General features: G+C 43.2%; 1 protein-coding gene across 1 annotated transcript in view; it reads left to right on the top strand.

The window, feature by feature from the left end:
- Positions 1 to 17,812, top strand: part of ZFR (zinc finger RNA binding protein) — a 501,254-nt gene that overhangs the window by 18,366 nt on the left and 465,076 nt on the right. Inside the window, exons 2-3 of the mRNA XM_069233188.1 lie at positions 7,993 to 8,091; positions 8,238 to 8,319. Of these exons, the coding sequence (XP_069089289.1) occupies positions 8,055 to 8,091; positions 8,238 to 8,319 (119 nt within the window). The 5' untranslated portion in view covers positions 7,993 to 8,054. The remainder of the gene's footprint in view (positions 1 to 7,992; positions 8,092 to 8,237; positions 8,320 to 17,812) is intronic.

Raw genomic sequence — 17,812 nt, 5'->3', positions numbered from 1 at the left:
TTCCCTCTGCAGGCGGCGCTGTGGGGGCTCAGGGGGGACAGGTTTTGGTACTCACAGTCATAGAGTAGTCCGGGGGTCCTCCCTGAGGTGTTGGTTCTCCACCAGCCGAGTCGGGGTCGCCGGGTGCAGTGTTGCAAGTCTCGCGCTTCTTGCGGGGAGATTGCAGGGTTCTTTAAAGCTGCTCCTTTGGATAAAGTTGCAGTCTTTTTGGAGCAGGTCCGCTGTCCTCGGGAGTTTCTTGTCGTCGTCGAAGCAGGGCAGTCCTCAGAGGATGCAGAGGTCGCTGGTCCCTTTGGAAGGTGTCGCTGGAGCAGAGTTCTTTGGAAGGCAGGAGACAGGCCGGTGAGTTTCTGGAGCCAAGGCAGTTGTTGTCTTCTGGTCTTCCTCTGCAGGGGTTTTCAGCTAGGCAGTCCTTCTTCTTGTTGTTGCAGGAATCTAATTTTCTAGGGTTCAGGGTAGCCCTTAAATACTAAATTTAAGGGCGTGTTTAGGTCTGGGGGGTTAGTAGCCAATGGCTACTAGCCCTGAGGGTGGGTACACCCTTTTTGTGCCTCCTCCCAAGGGGAGGGGGTCACAATCCTAACCCTATTGGGGGAATCCTCCATCTGCAAGATGGAGGATTTCTAAAAGTTAGAGTCACCTCAGCTCAGGACACCTTAGGGGCTGTCCTGACTGGCCAGTGACTCCTCCTTGTTGTTCTCATTATTTTCTCCGGCCTTGCCGCCAAAAGTGGGGGCCGGGGCCGGAGGGGGCGGGCAACTCCACTAGCTGGAGTGTCCTGCGGTGCTGTGACAAAGGTGTGAGCCTTTGAGGCTCACCGCCAGGTGTTACAGCTCCTGCCTGGGGGAGGTGTTAGCATCTCCACCCAGTGCAGGCTTTGTTACTGGCCTCAGAGTGACAAAGGCACTCTCCCCATGGGGCCAGCAACATGTCTCTAGTGTGGCAGGCTGCTGGAACTAGTCAGCCTACACAGACAGTCGGTTAAGTTTCAGGGGGCACCTCTAAGGTGCCCTCTGGGGTGTATTTTGCAATAAAATGTACACTGGCATCAGTGTGCATTTATTGTGCTGAGAAGTTTGATACCAAACTTCTCAGTTTTCAGTGTAGCCATTATGGTGCTGTGGAGTTCGTGTAAAACAGACTCCCAGACCATATACTCTTATGGCTACCCTGCACTTACAATGTCTAAGGTTTTGTTTAGACACTGTAGGGGTACCATGCTCATGCACTGGTACCCTCACCTATGGTATAGTGCACCCTGCCTTAGGGCTGTAAGGCCTGCTAGAGGGGTGACTGACCTATACTTGCATAGGCAGTGAGAGGCTGGCATGGCACCCTGAGGGGAGTGCCATGTCGACTTACTCGTTTTGTTCTCACTAGCACACACAAGCTGGCAAGCAGTGTGTCTGTGCTGAGTGAGAGGTCTCCAGGGTGGCATAAGACATGCTGCAGCCCTTAGAGACCTTCCTTGGCATCAGGGCCCTTGGTACTAGAAGTACCAGTTACAAGGGACTTATCTGGATGCCAGGGTCTGCCAATTGTGGATACAAAAGTACAGGTTAGGGAAAGAACACTGGTGCTGGGGCCTGGTTAGCAGGCCTCAGCACACTTTCAATTGTAAACATAGCATCAGCAAAGGCAAAAAGTCAGGGGGTAACCATTCCAAGGAGGCATTTCCTTACAACGTGGAACATTTTTCTGCACTTTAAATTTGTCCAGTTTAAAAAATGATTGTATTTTTCAGTTATAATTATTGCACAGAGTTCTAATGGCCACTGGGAGCAAGAGGTCTGCTGTTTGTACACGCAGCACTTAGAAAAATAATTTGAGAAAATTAAAATAAAAAGTTAACTTAATTATAAGATAACTTTTCATTTTCTACAATTTAAAAGTATTGAGAAACATCATTTTGTTCTCACTTCCAATACTGAGTTGACAAGGACTTTTATTTGAGAGTTAAGTACCTTAGTGCTTCAATTCTTCATCTCTGTCACCTGGGTGATAAATCTGAGTCCAGCACTGCTTCTTATCGGACCCTGCTATCTGCAGCCTTGTGATATAAATCTAAAATAAACATAGCTTTCCCTTGACCCCTTTTCTTTTCTTTGATGTCTTTCTCAGCAGAAATGCCCACTAGACACCAGGGAGTGTGGAGTGTTTTAATTTTTTTTTTTAAGGTTATTGAATAAGGGGAGCGCCCCCTTGGGCAAGGGCCGCTTCCCAGGAGGACAAAATATTTTTAGGCCTTTTCTCCCCCACCCTCCAGAAGATTGGCCAATTATAATTACTCCAATCTGTCCCGGGGGCGGGGAGGTGCAGAAACCCCTAGACACCAGGGATATATATTTTTTTGTTTTATTTTTTACAGACCGATACTAGATGACCGGGAATAAAAAATAAAAATAAAAAAAAATAGTGTGGTGGTGGCTACCAACCAGTATGCCCCCACTCCAACTGAAGGGGGTAACAGTCTTTCAGCTCTGCCCCGAAGACTAAAACATCCTATCCAATGGCAAGCAAGAGGACATTTGATTATTTTGGGTGTTTGGTTTTACATTTGGGCCATGCGGGCTTGGCTAACTCTCAAAATCGGGACGCTGCCATGTAGAAAAATCCACAAGACCTAGACACATCTGAAAACTAAACATCTGTGTGAGTCCAGGGTTGTGTGCGTCACATGCACCCTGCACCATTTTCTTATCCACAATGCCCTGCAAACCTCCAACTTTGCTGGAAATCACTTTTTTTCCACATTTTTGTGACGGAACCTTCCGGAATCTGCAGGAATCCCCAAAATTCCTCCCACCAACATTGTCTCATCTATACCAATAAAAATTCTGCGCCACTTAAATGTTTTTTCCAAACTGCCCTTTTGGACCTGCTAAGGTTCACCCTCAATTTCGACTTTTTTTTGGCTCTTCTCTGTCACAGGGACTTGGCCCACCTACCCAAGTGAGTTATCATTTTTATCGGGAGACTGAGGGGAACGTTTGGTGGTAGGAAATTTGTCCTGGTGAGGTGATCCCACACAGAAATGTGGGAAAATGTGAAGTGTGTGTTTTTTTTTTTTTTTTTTTTTTTTTTTTTTGTCCCCCCACCCACTCCCCCAAAAGCTAAATTTGAGGTTTGCTGAGGATTCTGGGTTAGAAAACACTGTGGGATCCACGCAAGTCACAACTCCCTGGACTCCCTCATGTATCTAGTTTTCAGAAATGTCTGGATTTGGTAGGTTTCCCTGTATAGCTGCTGAGCCCAGGACCACCAAAAACGCAGGTGACCCCCTCCCCCCTCCTCTTTGCAAAAACAGGTAGTTTTGTATTTGATAATTTTGATGTGTCCAGATTGTGTTTTGGGGCATTTCCTTTTGTGGGCGCTAGGCATGCCCACACAAGTGAGGTGCCATTTTTATCGGGAGACTCAGGGGAAAGCTGGGTGGCAGGTAATTTGTGGCCCTGCTCACATTTTGGTGACAGAAAGTTCTGGAATCTGAGGGAGAAAGTGTTTTTTTTTTTTTTGGGTCAAATTTTGAGGTTTGTAAAGGCTTCTAGGTAACAGAACCTGGTTGGAGCCCCACAAGTCACCCCATCTTGGATTCACCTAGATGTCTAGTTTTAAAAAATGTACACGTTTGGTAGGTTTCCCTAGGAGCCGGCTGAGCTAGAGGCCAAAATCTACAGCTAGGGACTTTGCAAAAAAAGACGTCGGATTTCAATGTAAAAATGTGATGTGTCCATGTTGCGTTTCCTTTCGCGAGCATTAGGCCTACCCATGCAAGTGAGGTACCATTTTTATCGGGAGACTTGGGGAAACACAAAATAGCAGAACAAGTGTTATTGCCCCTTGTCTTTCTCTACATTTTTTCCTTCCAAATGTAAGACAGTGTGTAAAAAAGACATCTATTTGAGAAATGCCCTGTAATTCACATGCTAGTATGGGCAACCCGGAATTCAGAGATGTGCAAATAACCACTGCTTCTCAACACCTTTATCTTGTGCCCGATTTGGAAATACAAAGGTTTTCTTTATCTATTTTTCACTCTTTATATTTCGGCAAATGAATTGCTGTATACAAGGTATAGAATGAAAGCCCATTACTAGTTGCAGCTCATGTATTGGCTCTGGGTACCTTGGGTTCTTGTGAACCTACAAGCCCTATGTATCCCCGCACCCAGAAGAGTCCAGCAGACGTAACGGTATATTGCTTTAAAAAATCTGACATCGCAGGAAAAAGTTACAGAGTAAAACATTGAGAAAAATGGCAGTTTTTTTTACCTCAATTTCAATATTTTTTTTATTTCAGCTGTTATTTTCTGTAGAAAACCCTTGTAGGATCTACACAAATTACCCCTTGCTGAATTCAGAATTTTGTCAACTTTTCGGAAATGCTTTCTGGGATCCAGCATTGGTTTCACACCCATTTCTGTCACTAACTGGAAGGAGGCTGAAAGCACAAAAAATACTAAAAATGGGGTATGTCCCAGTAAAATGCCAACATTGTGTTGAAGAATTGGGTTTTCTGATTCAAATCTGCCTGTTCCCATTTTTTTTTTAATGAAATGTTCACTGTATTTTGGCTAATTTCTTGGTCTCCTTCAGGGGAACCCACAAATTCTGGGTACCTCTAGAATCCATAGTATGTTAGAAAAAAAAGTATGCATATTTGGCGTGGGTAGCTCGTGGACAAAAAGTTAAGAGGGCCTAAGCACAAACTGCCCCAAATAGCCAAAAAAAGGCCTGGCAGCGAAGGGATCAACTTTAAAAGTAAAAATGTGACCCTGTGCTCATTTAAAAACGAACACCAGTCTGTGAGCTACTGATACATTGTGATGGACTGGTTGATGATACCTGGATTAGATGTTCATGGATCTGTGTTTTATTTACTTACACAATATGTAAATATTATCATGACTATTTTATCTACAAGTGCTTCACTATTGAAAATGTAAAATTCAAAAATAAAGCTTATAAATATTCACAAATGAATTGACTTCAAGTACAGCAACGCTTGAAAGTCTGAGTTCATACAATGCAACTTAAAATCTCCATATATTATCTTCCTTATAAATGTATACCCTCTCTTTGTACTTATGTATCTATACATTTATTACTTCACTCCTACTGTAGAAGAGAAGAAAAAAAATCCCTTTGGCTCTCTCCAATGCAGTGCTGTCTCACCTTGTACCTCTCCCGGTATGTCCTCTACCTCCACTCTGTGACTCATCCCAAACCTCATTTTACTACTACGATCTCCAGAATAACACTTTCTACACTCCTCATCCCTCTTTGGCGCACCCAAACCTCATTTTTTTACTATGATCTTCCAAACCACCATTTCTAAATTCTTCCCTCGTGTATCCCTCCTTTGACTCATCCCAGTCCTCATTTTACTATCTCCCCAATCCAATTCTAGAGACTTTCTTCTTCCATCTTTCCTTTTACTCATCCCAAACCTCATCTTACTGCTATGATCTCCAAAATAACACTTTCTAGACTCTTCCCTCTTCTATCCCTCCATTGTCATATGCAATCCAACGAAGACTTGCATGTCCACTGCTCAAACTCATATTTTCCATACTAATCCATCACTGATCCTCCTTGAGTTGTGGAGTAGTGTGCTACTCACCGAAAAGGGCTTTGATGCTTTGTCAGGGATAGTAAGCGCTCTATAAATAGAATTACAATATTTAGATGTAGGAGGCAATACCCAGTTAATGTCCTTTTCTCCAAAGTTTACAGTGTGGGGAGATGGCAAATGTTATAACAGAAGTTGATTGTTTGTTAATGTTTAAACCAGTGGTTTTTAACCTGTGGTCTTTTGGCCCATTTTGCCTTTAAGCATTGTTTTCTGTCATTCACAATGAGCATTTTGAGCTAAATAACTGAGGTGGTTCCTCCTTCGTGGAGAATAGTTTAATCGTATAACACAAATACTTGACCTATATTGTATTATATCAGTGTATTTGATTTATGTATGACTTAATTCAAGAAAATTATGTTTGAGAAATAATCACAAGCATTTTAAACATGTTTAGTCAGAAGCTGATTTCTAGTTCGGGAGAGAGTATATGTGAATGCGCACAGCCACTGTTCACATTCAAAAACTCAATGAACTACCAATCAGCTTCTGACTAAAACCACTTTAGAAATATTTAGTTTTCTATTAAAAAATAAACATGGATTCGAAGGAAAGTAGATGTGCAGAGTTCATATCTAGTGTGTTTTTGTGTGTTGTTGCTGAGGCTGAAATAGAATAAATAGCTTTGAGTTTACTGGCTTCCAGTTGTGATTTACTGGGGACTGCTAAAGTCAACTTGTTAAGAACAAGTGGTTTAAACCATTTCTCCCTTTGACTTTTGAGTCTGTCTTAAGTACTAAGACCTTTTCATATTTAGAAAATCTTCCTCTTGTACCTTAGAGAGGGCGCTTTTTGTGTTTTTCACCCATGAGAATTGGAATTTTCATTGTTTGATTAAAGCTGATCCTGGAAATTGTTTCTGTACACTTCACAGGAAATTGTGTGCTTCTCGTCTATTAACTGCCTATTGAATGCAATCAGTGGAGCAAATGTTTGTGCCCTGCCTCAAGTGTGGTACTGTGTGATGTGAGTCAGCTCCTGATCTTTTAGTCACTGCATAGTTTTTAGGCTTTGCTATAGATTGGGATCATTTTCTTAAAGTTTATATTCAGTTGAACTAATAATCACTCCCCCCCCCCCCCCCCCCCTCCTTATTTGCGGCCAGGAATGGCAAATTTAGCAGCAAAAAATAACAGGAGCAGAAGAGAATGTCTGTTTGTAAGGCGTGCAGATATAAAATTTGAAAACACAGTTCTCTGACCTAGGGCAACCTCCATTCCAAAGGTGCAAATAGCAGCAGGGGCTGGATTCAGGAGTATGGGGCACAGGTGACTGAGGAGTAGGGGGAGTGAAACCAGATAAGTGTCCTGGGGATAGTCTGGGGAAGGAGGGAGTGGGGTTTCGGCCACACAAGCCGGTGGGAGGCACAGGAGAAGGTGAGGGTGAAGGGGCTGCAGGGAGTGGTGATCACACAAGATAGAGGACTTTGGGGGGAAGGATGACGCATGTGGACAAAGGGTGGTAAGCAGGAAGCTTGGCGCAGCCTGCTTGCACTGGAGAAGGACACTATGCAGGTGCTCACTCGACTTTTATTGGCTCAGTGGGAGCACAGAGCCATTAAAAGAACAATAAGTTGTTTTTAAAACATTGTTTTGCAAACACTTTCATTTAATTAAAAAAAAAAGTTTATTTTTTGCAAAAGTGCTGATTTCACAATTATTTTGCAAACCGCAAAATCGTGATAAGCAGGTGGGCCTGTATAAAATATTGACATGAATGTTTATGGACCTCTTTGAAGTAATTAAATTGTTTTTAAAATAAGGTACTTTTTCATGTACTTTGTTTTTGTAAGGTGTATATAATTGTTTGATTGACTTTGTCTAATATTAGTGTGAAACTGAAAAGACAAAAACCTGTTCGCTTTAATCCTTTAACTTGTGCAGACATGTGGATGAACGGCTTGTATTTGCTTATGTTACACTCGGCTGAACTTTAGCTATTTTGAATTGGTGCTAATTTGTGTGATGAAATTGCTTACCCAATATCATTAAATGTGATAATGTAGGAGAGCCATGGGAAATCTGTCACCAGGGTGTCTGACAGACCACATCTCCTCCCAAGTGATATAGACTTCTTGGCATAACTGGAAAACAGATTTTTCAACTTGCCTCTTCCAAAAGGCTACTTGGGGATTGACAGCGTCAGTAAAATGTTTGACTGACATGTTAGACTCTGCTTACAAAAGTTTGTCAATTGAATATTTGTGGGCATCTGACTTAAGGTTTTTAAAAAATGCTACATAGTGGCAGGCTTTTTTTAATGCACCACGAAAAACAAACAAGCTAATTGGATTTGAATAATATATTTTTTTTACATTCATAATCCTAACATTAACATAACATTTTCCTTCTTTTTCAGGTGTTGAAGCCTTCATTTTGATTCTCGTCTAATGATAAATTGGTGAACTACAAACCGTACTCATGATTCCAATATGCCCAGTTGTGTCCTTCACCTACGGTGAGAAAAGCCTCTGTATTTAATACTGGATGACTATGCATTTAGAAAAGGATTACATAATGTTTTTGCTAATTTGCATGTCTGACGCTTGTTATTTTTTTTCTTTCTTTCGTTCTTCTGTTTTTCTTGTGAATGCTAACTTTCAGTGCCAAGCCGGCTTGGTGAGGAGGCTAAAATGGCTACTGGCAACTACTTTGGATTTACTCATGGTGGTGCTGCTCAGTATGGGTAAGATATATTTTTCTAAGCTGGAGGAATTACTGAGAAACAATACATTGGTTCTTTGCTAGTGTAAATAGCTGTAATATCAAAAATAGTACATCGTTCTCACAAATCTAAAAGGCACAGACCATGAAAGTAACTGAAAAAAATGTATCTAGGTTGATATTTATAGAGCAATTTGAGTGTTACAAAGTACGTATAGGTTTTTTTATTTTTTTATTTTTTATTTTTTATTTTTAGGTTTGAGAGTTTGGTGTCTTGCATTGTCTTGCATTTTACAATTCTGCTGCACACTTTGCATAATTTAGATATAGTTGGTGCTAAAGAAAGTACATCATGACTGCTGCATTTGAGGCTTCTTGGTGGCAGTTCTGCTGGTCAGTTAATGTGGTGTGCAGAACTGTATTTGTTAAATTGCATCCAAACAGTAGGACTCCATAGACGTATAATGAGCACATATACTTACTAATCTTAGCCTGTGGTTCAGTGACTTTGCGATGAGTTTCAGGTTTTACATTTCTGGATTCAGCTGAATAGTTGCCAGGACATCGATTCAGAAAATCTTGCATTGTTAGAAATGTCACTCTCAAAAACTTGCTATTGTGCCCATGAGTTGGCCACAGTATTTACATTTGCTTCTCAAAATCATCTCATTTGCTTGAGAGTTACACATACTTTTGTGAGTGATATAAGTTGGGAGTTAATTTGTTTGATTGGCTTCTGGATTTCAGTTCCTTACAGTAGACCATGCAAAATACCTAATGGTAATGTTCTGAGAGAAGGTTGAAGACCATATTTTGAATAGAAGCAAGGCTCCTAATCTAGTATCAAAGGGAATCCTGCAGTTGTATTTTGTGATTCAGCATTTTGTTTTGGAGATTGTATTTATGTAGCTTGGACTCTGTCTAAACTGCAGTTTCTTACGAAGTGGCGTGAAGATGAGCCAGTAGTGTATGTCTATGGGATGTATATGTAATGGTTGTTGGTAGGGCAGGATTGAGTGTATTGCTTAGATCGGGCTGTGGTGGTGAATGCCAAAGTCCTAGTTCGAAGTTCTTCTCATCAGACCATGCTCACTGGTCTCCAAGTAGGCTGCTAAACTCGATGTGTTACCAAGTATGGTGAGTCTTTACTGTATGCCATTGCACACTTATGGTCATCACATTATACTAATACAGTAAACTAGGACATCGGATATTTGAAAGCTCCTACAATAAATGCTTTTCTTCACAAAGTTGGTAATCAACGACATCGCCTTTGGTACGACTCCACCTGATTGATCTCTACTTTATTTGCGGGGCGTGATTAGGGCAAGTTCCCTTGTGTAGGCTGCTGCTGTTTAACAGTGAATTATTGCGTCTGAGCAAAGAAGGAGCCTTACCATGGGGTGACTATTCTGAGGCATACCTACAGTGAACTGGAGGCACAAGGGACTAGGTAACTGTATCTATGATGGCAAGCTTGCTATTTTCTGCCTCATGGTGGCCCCGATAGCCACTAATGAGTAGCCGCCTTGTGAGAGAATGGGCAACTGGAGTGGGGGCAGGGCACGACTAAGATATAAGTTGTCGTCCTGTTCAGTCATGCAAATGCTATTGTTCTTTCCTATAGTGTACACATCATTGGTACTGTCTGATAATTAAAGACTTTACCCTTGGCAACGTGTTTTTAGTATTACTAAAAACAGTATTTTGTAAGAACCTGGTCAGTAGGTATTGTAATCTAGTTATCTGTCCTCTTTATCGTGTTAGTGAATGTAATCATAAACTGTGTCCTGTTGGCATAATCGAGGCTTAGCTCTGTGTTTTTATTTTATTTTTTCAAATGGGGAGTTGCTATTTTTCACATTGGTCTGACAATACTTCCTGCAATGTATTGGAACTTTCTTATCTTTGCTTTTTTATTTTAGAGATTAGGGCCTTGAAGTGTATGTGCTGTCTGTAGAAAAAAAATCGTCATCACTTTGCCTATAGTGTTGAATTCCTTCTGAGCTTCAGGTACATAGTATCCACAAAATTAATTCTAGCCAGGTTAAAAACGTATATTCCTTATGGTTTGTGCTGATTGTGAGACGTGACTGAATGGACCATGTGCCTCCAAACCTATCTTTCTAGTGTGTGCATTTCAGATTGTCCGTCTTCTGTTGCTAAGGTCTTTTCTTAGGAAGAATGTTCTGAATGACTATTAATCTAAGCTAAGGCCTAAAGAAAATCATAAGAATCCAAGAATATATTCTCTTGGAATATATAGCTGTATCTTCGAAGGCATGTGTGGCTGTAGATGCACATGCTCTTCATGCTCCTGCCATCTAGTGTTGGGCTCAGATGTGTGCAAGCTGTTTTTCTTTGAAAAAGTTCCCCGAGTCAAGACGTTGAGTGACTCCTCCTCTGTGTGATCATGCACATTAACTCTTTTGTTAGTTTGTGCAATCTCTGTTGTCTGGTTTGGACGTGTGTGCCTTCACTCCTTTTTCGACTTGTCGCGGTTTGATCTTCAATTCCACTGCCTGTCCCTTTGGTCTGTATTGTTTACATTGCCATTTTATTCCATCTGCGTTTAAACGATTAACTGTGCCGTTGGACTCCGTTCGACCAAAGCCCCTTTAGGGCACCACCCTTTGGGTCCCCCTTCAAACTCCATCCCAGTTTTCCAGCAATGCTCAACTATTGATGGAACACACACGTTTTCAGTTCAGCCTGCGTTGCCATGTGAAGTATCCTCACAAAGGCCATCACTTGGTGTGCAATGTGTGCTTGTCCCCAGACCACAAGGAATCCGACTGCGATGCTTGCAAGTATTTGCGATCTAAGAAGACACTTCAGGATCACAGAGCTTCTTGCCTAGAGATGTCTTTAACTAACAACACTCCTGAAATATTTAGTCTTGCAAGATATAATCCTCTGTTTCTTTTTCCAATGTAATCCCGACTGCTTCATGTACTGTGGAACTGTTAATTGCATGCAGAATTGAAAGATTATTGCTAGCTTTCCTCTTATCGGTTTTGGCCAATGGACCACCTTAAAATATGTCACTACGTACTCCAGATACTTTAGATTTGTGGTTAAGATTTATTGGATACATGTTTGTTTGTTTTTTGAATTTCAGCCTACAGTTATATTTAATCTTAAGGTTAAGATAAAATTATATATGTAATTTATTTGTGCATTTTTGTACTTTTTTATTTATTTATTTATTTTTTTCCCTTCGTTTTTGGCTAATCTGAGTTAGCTGATTACTAGGTGTTCGGATGATATAAGTGATAAGTGCACGAGGGGCACGGTTTTACTGCGGAGCACGAGAGGCACAGATTGCCTTGCATGGCTAAGACTCAAGCTTACGTGGATCTTGATGCCAGGCAGATCCTTATTATTTTAAATATTGCAACTTTACCTATTGTATGGTTGCATTGAATTCTGAGGGAGGGGGCCCTCTTCCCACAGGCATAAGGTTACTTTTTACATAGTGTTCGAACAGCAATAAAAACATTTTCTGCATGTGTGGTAGACTCCCAGCTTCCTATCAGAGCAAAATTTCACCTTTTTGAGAGGAAGTTAGTATTTTGACATGGCAACTTGTCCTACATATGGGTGGAGACTGTTTTTCTGGCAAGATGTTACAAATCTTTTGTCCGGAGATGGCAACGTTTTCTTGAGGCAACAGTTCTTGCCAGACATGTGTCTAGATCATCAAACACATCAAAGAAAAAAAGAGATTTAATGAAGTATAAATGTTGCCGTTGCTGAGAGTTACTGACAAGATAGCCATTATCTAATGTTTGTAGGGCACTCGTCCAAATAAATGAACCCAGTCATTTTGTTCTGGCGCCCTCACCTAAAAAGAAACGAGCAATCCGGGTTTCAGGAGGTGGTGATGGGGCAGTTGGATGCTTTCCTAACCTGTGAAGGCTACCACTTTTGCAAAGGTTATCCACAAGGTTGAAGGTGTATAAAAAGTGTTTATTCAGAAAGGTTTGTAGGTTAGGTGCTTTAAATGTTGATAAGATAAAATAACCTTTTGAAAATGGAAACCATTAACATAGAGAAATTGACGTTTCAATGATGCTTAGAACGATCATGCTAATCAGTTTGTGTATGCCACAAAGACCAAGTGAGTGGAATAGCTGTAGATTTTTACTTTGAGTTATTCATGTTTCGAAAGAAACAGCGTTCTTCATAAGACAATTTAAAATCTATGAAAGATCTAGTGTTAAAATAACAAGTTACCGTTAGACAGAAAAGTCTCCTGCGTGGTCCACTGGACCATTGGTAATGATTTTTGGCTGAGGACAAATACTGATCAAGTTGTATGCCACGACGTAGGCCTTAAATGGTCTGGTTAGACAGGGAAGGGTGCACCAAGTGCTACCCTCGTGAGGTAGAGGTCTGCTGGAGTTAAGTGATACAAGCTTGGTGGTGGTAGCATACCAGTTTTATGGTCTGTAGTAATTGGGAGTGTGAACAGGGCTTTTCAGGGATCACTGGAATGGGGCCTTCTGACCCGCTCCTGTAAAGTTCAGGGGCTGTGCTGAACTTTCCCTTGGCCTACATGGAATGTGTATAGCACTAGACAGTGTGAGATACTTGTGTGTCCATACTGGGATCTGTGTGCCCTTCATGGTACACAACATAGTCATGTGGGTTCCAGTTTTTAAGTCCTGGGCCTGGAAAGGATAGACGGAAGTTCCGCACTTTGCTCAACAACCTTCTTCTTCAAGAGACAGTCTCACCAAAGCAGCAATGGATGCAGTATTTTATATAAGGGAGAGGACACAGGGTTTGGATGTGCCCCCCCCCCGTTTAGCACTGGGATAATAGACTTGAGCTATTTCGTCTGCAAGACCTACTGTATACAGCAATGTGCTTGCCACCTGTAAGGAAATGCCTCCTTGGCATGGTTGCCCCCTGACTTTTTGCCTTTGCTGATGCTATGTTTACAATTGAAAGTGTGCTGAGGCCTGCTAACCAGGCCCCAGCACCAGTGTTCTTTCCCTAACCTGTACTTTTGTATCCACAATTGGCAGACCCTGGCATCCAGATAAGTCCCTTGTAACTGGTACTTCTAGTACCAAGGGCCCTGATGCCAAGGAAGGTCTCTAAGGGCTGCAGCATGTCTTATGCCACCCTGGAGACCTCTCACTCAGCACAGACACACTGCTTGCCAGCTTGTGTGTGCTAGTGAGGACAAAACGAGTAAGTCGACATGGCACTCCCCTCAGGGTGCCATGCCAGCCTCTCACTGCCTATGCAGTATAGGTAAGACACCCCTCTAGCAGGCCTTACAGCCCTAAGGCAGGGTGCACTATACCATAGGTGAGGGTACCAGTGCATGAGCATGGTACCCCTACAGTGTCTAAACAAAACCTTAGACATTGTAAGTGCAGGGTAGCCATAAGAGTATATGGTCCGGGAGTCTGTCAAACACGAACTCCACAGCACCATAATGGCTACACTGAAAACTGGGAAGTTTGGTATCAAACTTCTCAGCACAATAAATGCACACTGATGCCAGTGTACATTTTATTGCAAAATACACCCCAGAGGGCACCTTAGAGGTGCCCCCTGAAACTTAACCGACTGTCTGTGTAGGCTGACTAGTTCCAGCAGCCTGCCACACTAGAGACATGTTGCTGGCCCCATGGGGAGAGTGCCTTTGTCACTCTGAGGCCAGTAACAAAGCCTGCACTGGGTGGAGATGCTAACACCTCCCCCAGGCAGGAGCTGTAACACCTGGCGGTGAGCCTCAAAGGCTCACCCCTTTGTCACAGCCCAGCAGGGCACTCCAGCTTAGTGGAGTTGCCCGCCCCCTCCGGCCACGGCCCCCACTTTTGGCGGCAAGGCTGGAGGGAACAAAGAAAGCAACAAGGAGGAGTCACTGGCCAGTCAGGACAGCCCCTAAGGTGTCCTGAGCTGAAGTGACTCTAACTTTTAGAAATCCTCCATCTTGCAGATGGAGGATTCCCCCAATAGGGTTAGGATTGTGACCCCCTCCCCTTGGGAGGAGGCACAAAGAGGGTGTACCCACCCTCAGGGCTAGTAGCCATTGGCTACTAACCCCCCAGACCTAAACACGCCCTTAAATTTAGTATTTAAGGGCTACCCTGAACCCTAGAAAATTAGATTCCTGCAACTACAAGAAGGACTGCCTAGCTGAAAACCCCTGCAGAGGAAGACCAGAAGACGACAACTGCCTTGGCTCCAGAAACTCACCGGCCTGTCTCCTGCCTTCCAAAGATCCTGCTCCAGCGACGCCTTCCAAAGGGACCAGCGACCTCGACATCCTCTGAGGACTGCCCCTGCTTCGAAAAGACAAGAAACTCCCGAGGACAGCGGACCTGCTCCAAGAAAAGCTGCAACTGTGTTTCCAGCAGCTTTAAAGAACCCTGCAAGCTCCCCGCAAGAAGCGTGAGACTTGCAACACTGCACCCGGCGACCCCGACTCGGCTGGTGGCGATCCAACACCTCAGGAGGGACCCCAGGACTACTCTAAGACTGTGAGTACAAAAACCTGTCCCCCCTGAACCCCCACAGCGCCGCCTGCAGAGGGAATCCCGAGGCTTCCCCTGACCGCGACTCTTTGAATCCTAAGTCCCGACACCTGGGAGAGACCCTGCACCCGCAGCCCCCAGGACCTGAAGGACCGGACTTTCACTGGAGGAGTGACCCCCAGGAGTCCCTCTCCCTTGACCAAGTGGAGGTTTCCCCGAGGAACCCCCCCCTTTCCTGCCTGCAGCGCTGAAGAGATCCCGAGATCTTCCATTACAAACCCGACGCTTGTTTCTACACTGCACCCGGCCGCCCCTGCGCTGCTGAGGGTGAAATTTCTGTGTGGACTTGTGTCCCCCCCGGTGCCCTACAAAACCCCCCTGGTCTGCCCTCCGAAGACGCGGGTACTCACCTGCAAGCAGACCGGAACCGGGGCACCCCCTTCTCTCCATTGAAGCCTATGCGTTTTGGGCACCACTTTGAACTCTGCACCTGACCGGCCCTGAGCTGCTGGTGTGGTGACTTTGGGGTTGCTCTGAACCCCCAACGGTGGGCTACCTTGGACCAAGAACTAAGCCCTGTAAGTGTCTTACTTACCTGGTTAACCTAACAAATACTTACCTCCCCTAGGAACTGTGAAAATTGCACTAAGTGTCCACTTTTAAAACCGCTATTTGTGAATAACTTGAAAAGTATACATGCAATTTTGATGATTTGAAGTTCCTAAAGTACTTACCTGCAATACCTTTCGAATGAGATATTACATGTAGAATTTGAACCTGTGGTTCTTAAAATAAACTAAGAAAAGATATTTTTCTATACAAAAACCTATTGGCTGGATTTGTCTCTGAGTGTGTGTGTACCTCATTTATTGTCTATGTGTATGTACAACAAATGCTTAACACTACTCCTTGGATAAGCCTACTGCTCGACCACACTACCACAAAATAGAGCATTGGTATTATCTATTTTTACCACTATTTTACCTCTAAGGGGAACCCTTGGACTCTGTGCATGCTATTCCTTACTTTGAAATAGCACATACAGAGCCAACTTCCTACACCACCCGTCAGTTGTTTCCAGTTAGTTGGCTTCCTTGTCGCTCTAATTTGCTGCTTTTTAATTATGGAGCATGTATCAAGAACAGATTGCTTAACATCTTGATTGCTCTCCTTCCACTGATTGAGGTACTGTTTGTATTTAATTATTTTTATTTGTGTTGCCTCTTCTTTTTCTCAAGGTGCTATGATGCAGACAGCACTCTGCGCATCATAGCCCCCTTTAAAAAAAAAAAAATATGTGTATTTGTTATTTAAACTGCCCTGTTGCCTGTTTCCTCCCGCCCCCTACCTTTTGTTGTTGCGCACCACCTTCCACAATAGGGAAAAAAGTGATGGCAATGTCATGGTGCTTTCACGTTGATTTCTTTTTTTTTTTTTTTTTTTATTTTAACTTTTATTCATGTTTCACTGCTGTACAAAAAGACCAAAAGATATTGGTTAAGCAAAGGTGCAGTGTATTGCCTCTGCCAGTCCTTGTTTAGTGTATTGTGTTTGCATGTATAATGAAGACTGGTTTATTACGCAAATAAGTATTGGACTGGATAACCAACTAATTTGAGTCACTTGTAGGTAGCTGGCTCTTTACATAGTATACCAAAATGAAGTATACCGTGTAAGGAGTCCCCTTACTAGTGGGCAGGGGCTTGTTCAAGCAATCCCAGGTGCTCTTTTTAGGGGGGAGTGTGGTCGAGCAGCCTTAGGCTTTTCATAGAGGAGTGTTAGACATTTGCAAATATGCAGTCAGTAAATGAGACCCGTGACTCAAGTAGATCCACACCAGTTAACGAAAATAACAACTATCTTTATGTATGTTTAGGCACCAGAATCAATACAATCAGGTATGTTTTGCAAGAAAAAATATTTACAAGTTTCAAAAGTCAGCACAATCCATTTTTCAGAAGCGGCAATGTTAACCGATGGAGAGAGAAACAAATACTCCGTTCAGGTATAGTACTTCGACTTATGGAACCAATCTCCTGGACTTAAGGTAAGTACGGGGCAAGGGTCCAGACCACACTGACCAGTCATACCGGATGGGACCGGGGTGGCCAGGTGTAGTAGAGCATTGAGTGCCCAATATTAGTCAAGTGGGATCGGTCTGGAGTCTGCAGGCGGCTTGGGCAGGGAACCCAGTCAAAATGAACCAATAGGTGGGTTTAAGTCTTGAGATGCTTGGGGAGTGTGGTGGTGGCAGGCTGGTTAAAAGTAGTCTGTTCCCTCACGGGTAGTTGGTAAATTTTCAGGGGGCATCTCTAAGGTGCCCTCTGGGTGCATGTATTTATAAATACATCATTGGCATCAATGAGGGTTTATTAATACAAGATTTTGGATACTCAACATCCCTTTTTTCAGTGAAGCCATCATGTAGCTGGGGAACTAGTATTGACCAGTGTCCTGCACATCTACTTAAAATGGCTTTCCTGCTCACTTACTATGTCTAATAATCGACAGACATAGCAGGGGCATATCTGCTCTTGCAGATATGCCCTCACATATAATATAATGCACCCTGCTTTAGGGCTTTAAGGCCTGCTGTAGGGGAGATTTACATATATTGCATGCAGCGTTCGGGGACAAGGCACACATGCTGTGTGGTATATCGTGTTTTTTACTTTTAGCTGAATCAAGACACCCAGCCTGCAATGGTAGTCTGCATATGCTAGGTGAGGGGGCCCCTGAGGATGGCGCTATACATGCTGCAGCCCTTGGGGACCATCTTTGGTACCCATGGCCTAGGTATCAGGGGTAACACTTACGAGGGACTTAGGGCGTGTGGGGGGTGCACTAGGGCAACAGCAAAGGTATTGTCAAGTGGGGATAGTTGCACAGTTTTAGGGAAAGAGATCTGGCACTGTGGACCTGGTGAGCAGCAACCCAGTGCACTTTTAGCCAACATTGCATCACATATCAGGCTAAATGTAGGAGTGACAATGTCAAAAAGGGCACTTTCCTACA

Source organism: Pleurodeles waltl, chromosome 1_1, assembly GCF_031143425.1.
Source record: "Pleurodeles waltl isolate 20211129_DDA chromosome 1_1, aPleWal1.hap1.20221129, whole genome shotgun sequence".
NCBI lineage: Eukaryota > Metazoa > Chordata > Amphibia > Caudata > Salamandridae > Pleurodeles > Pleurodeles waltl.
The sequence above is the reverse complement of the archived record's forward strand: the minus strand, read 5'-3'. Positions and strand labels throughout refer to the sequence as shown.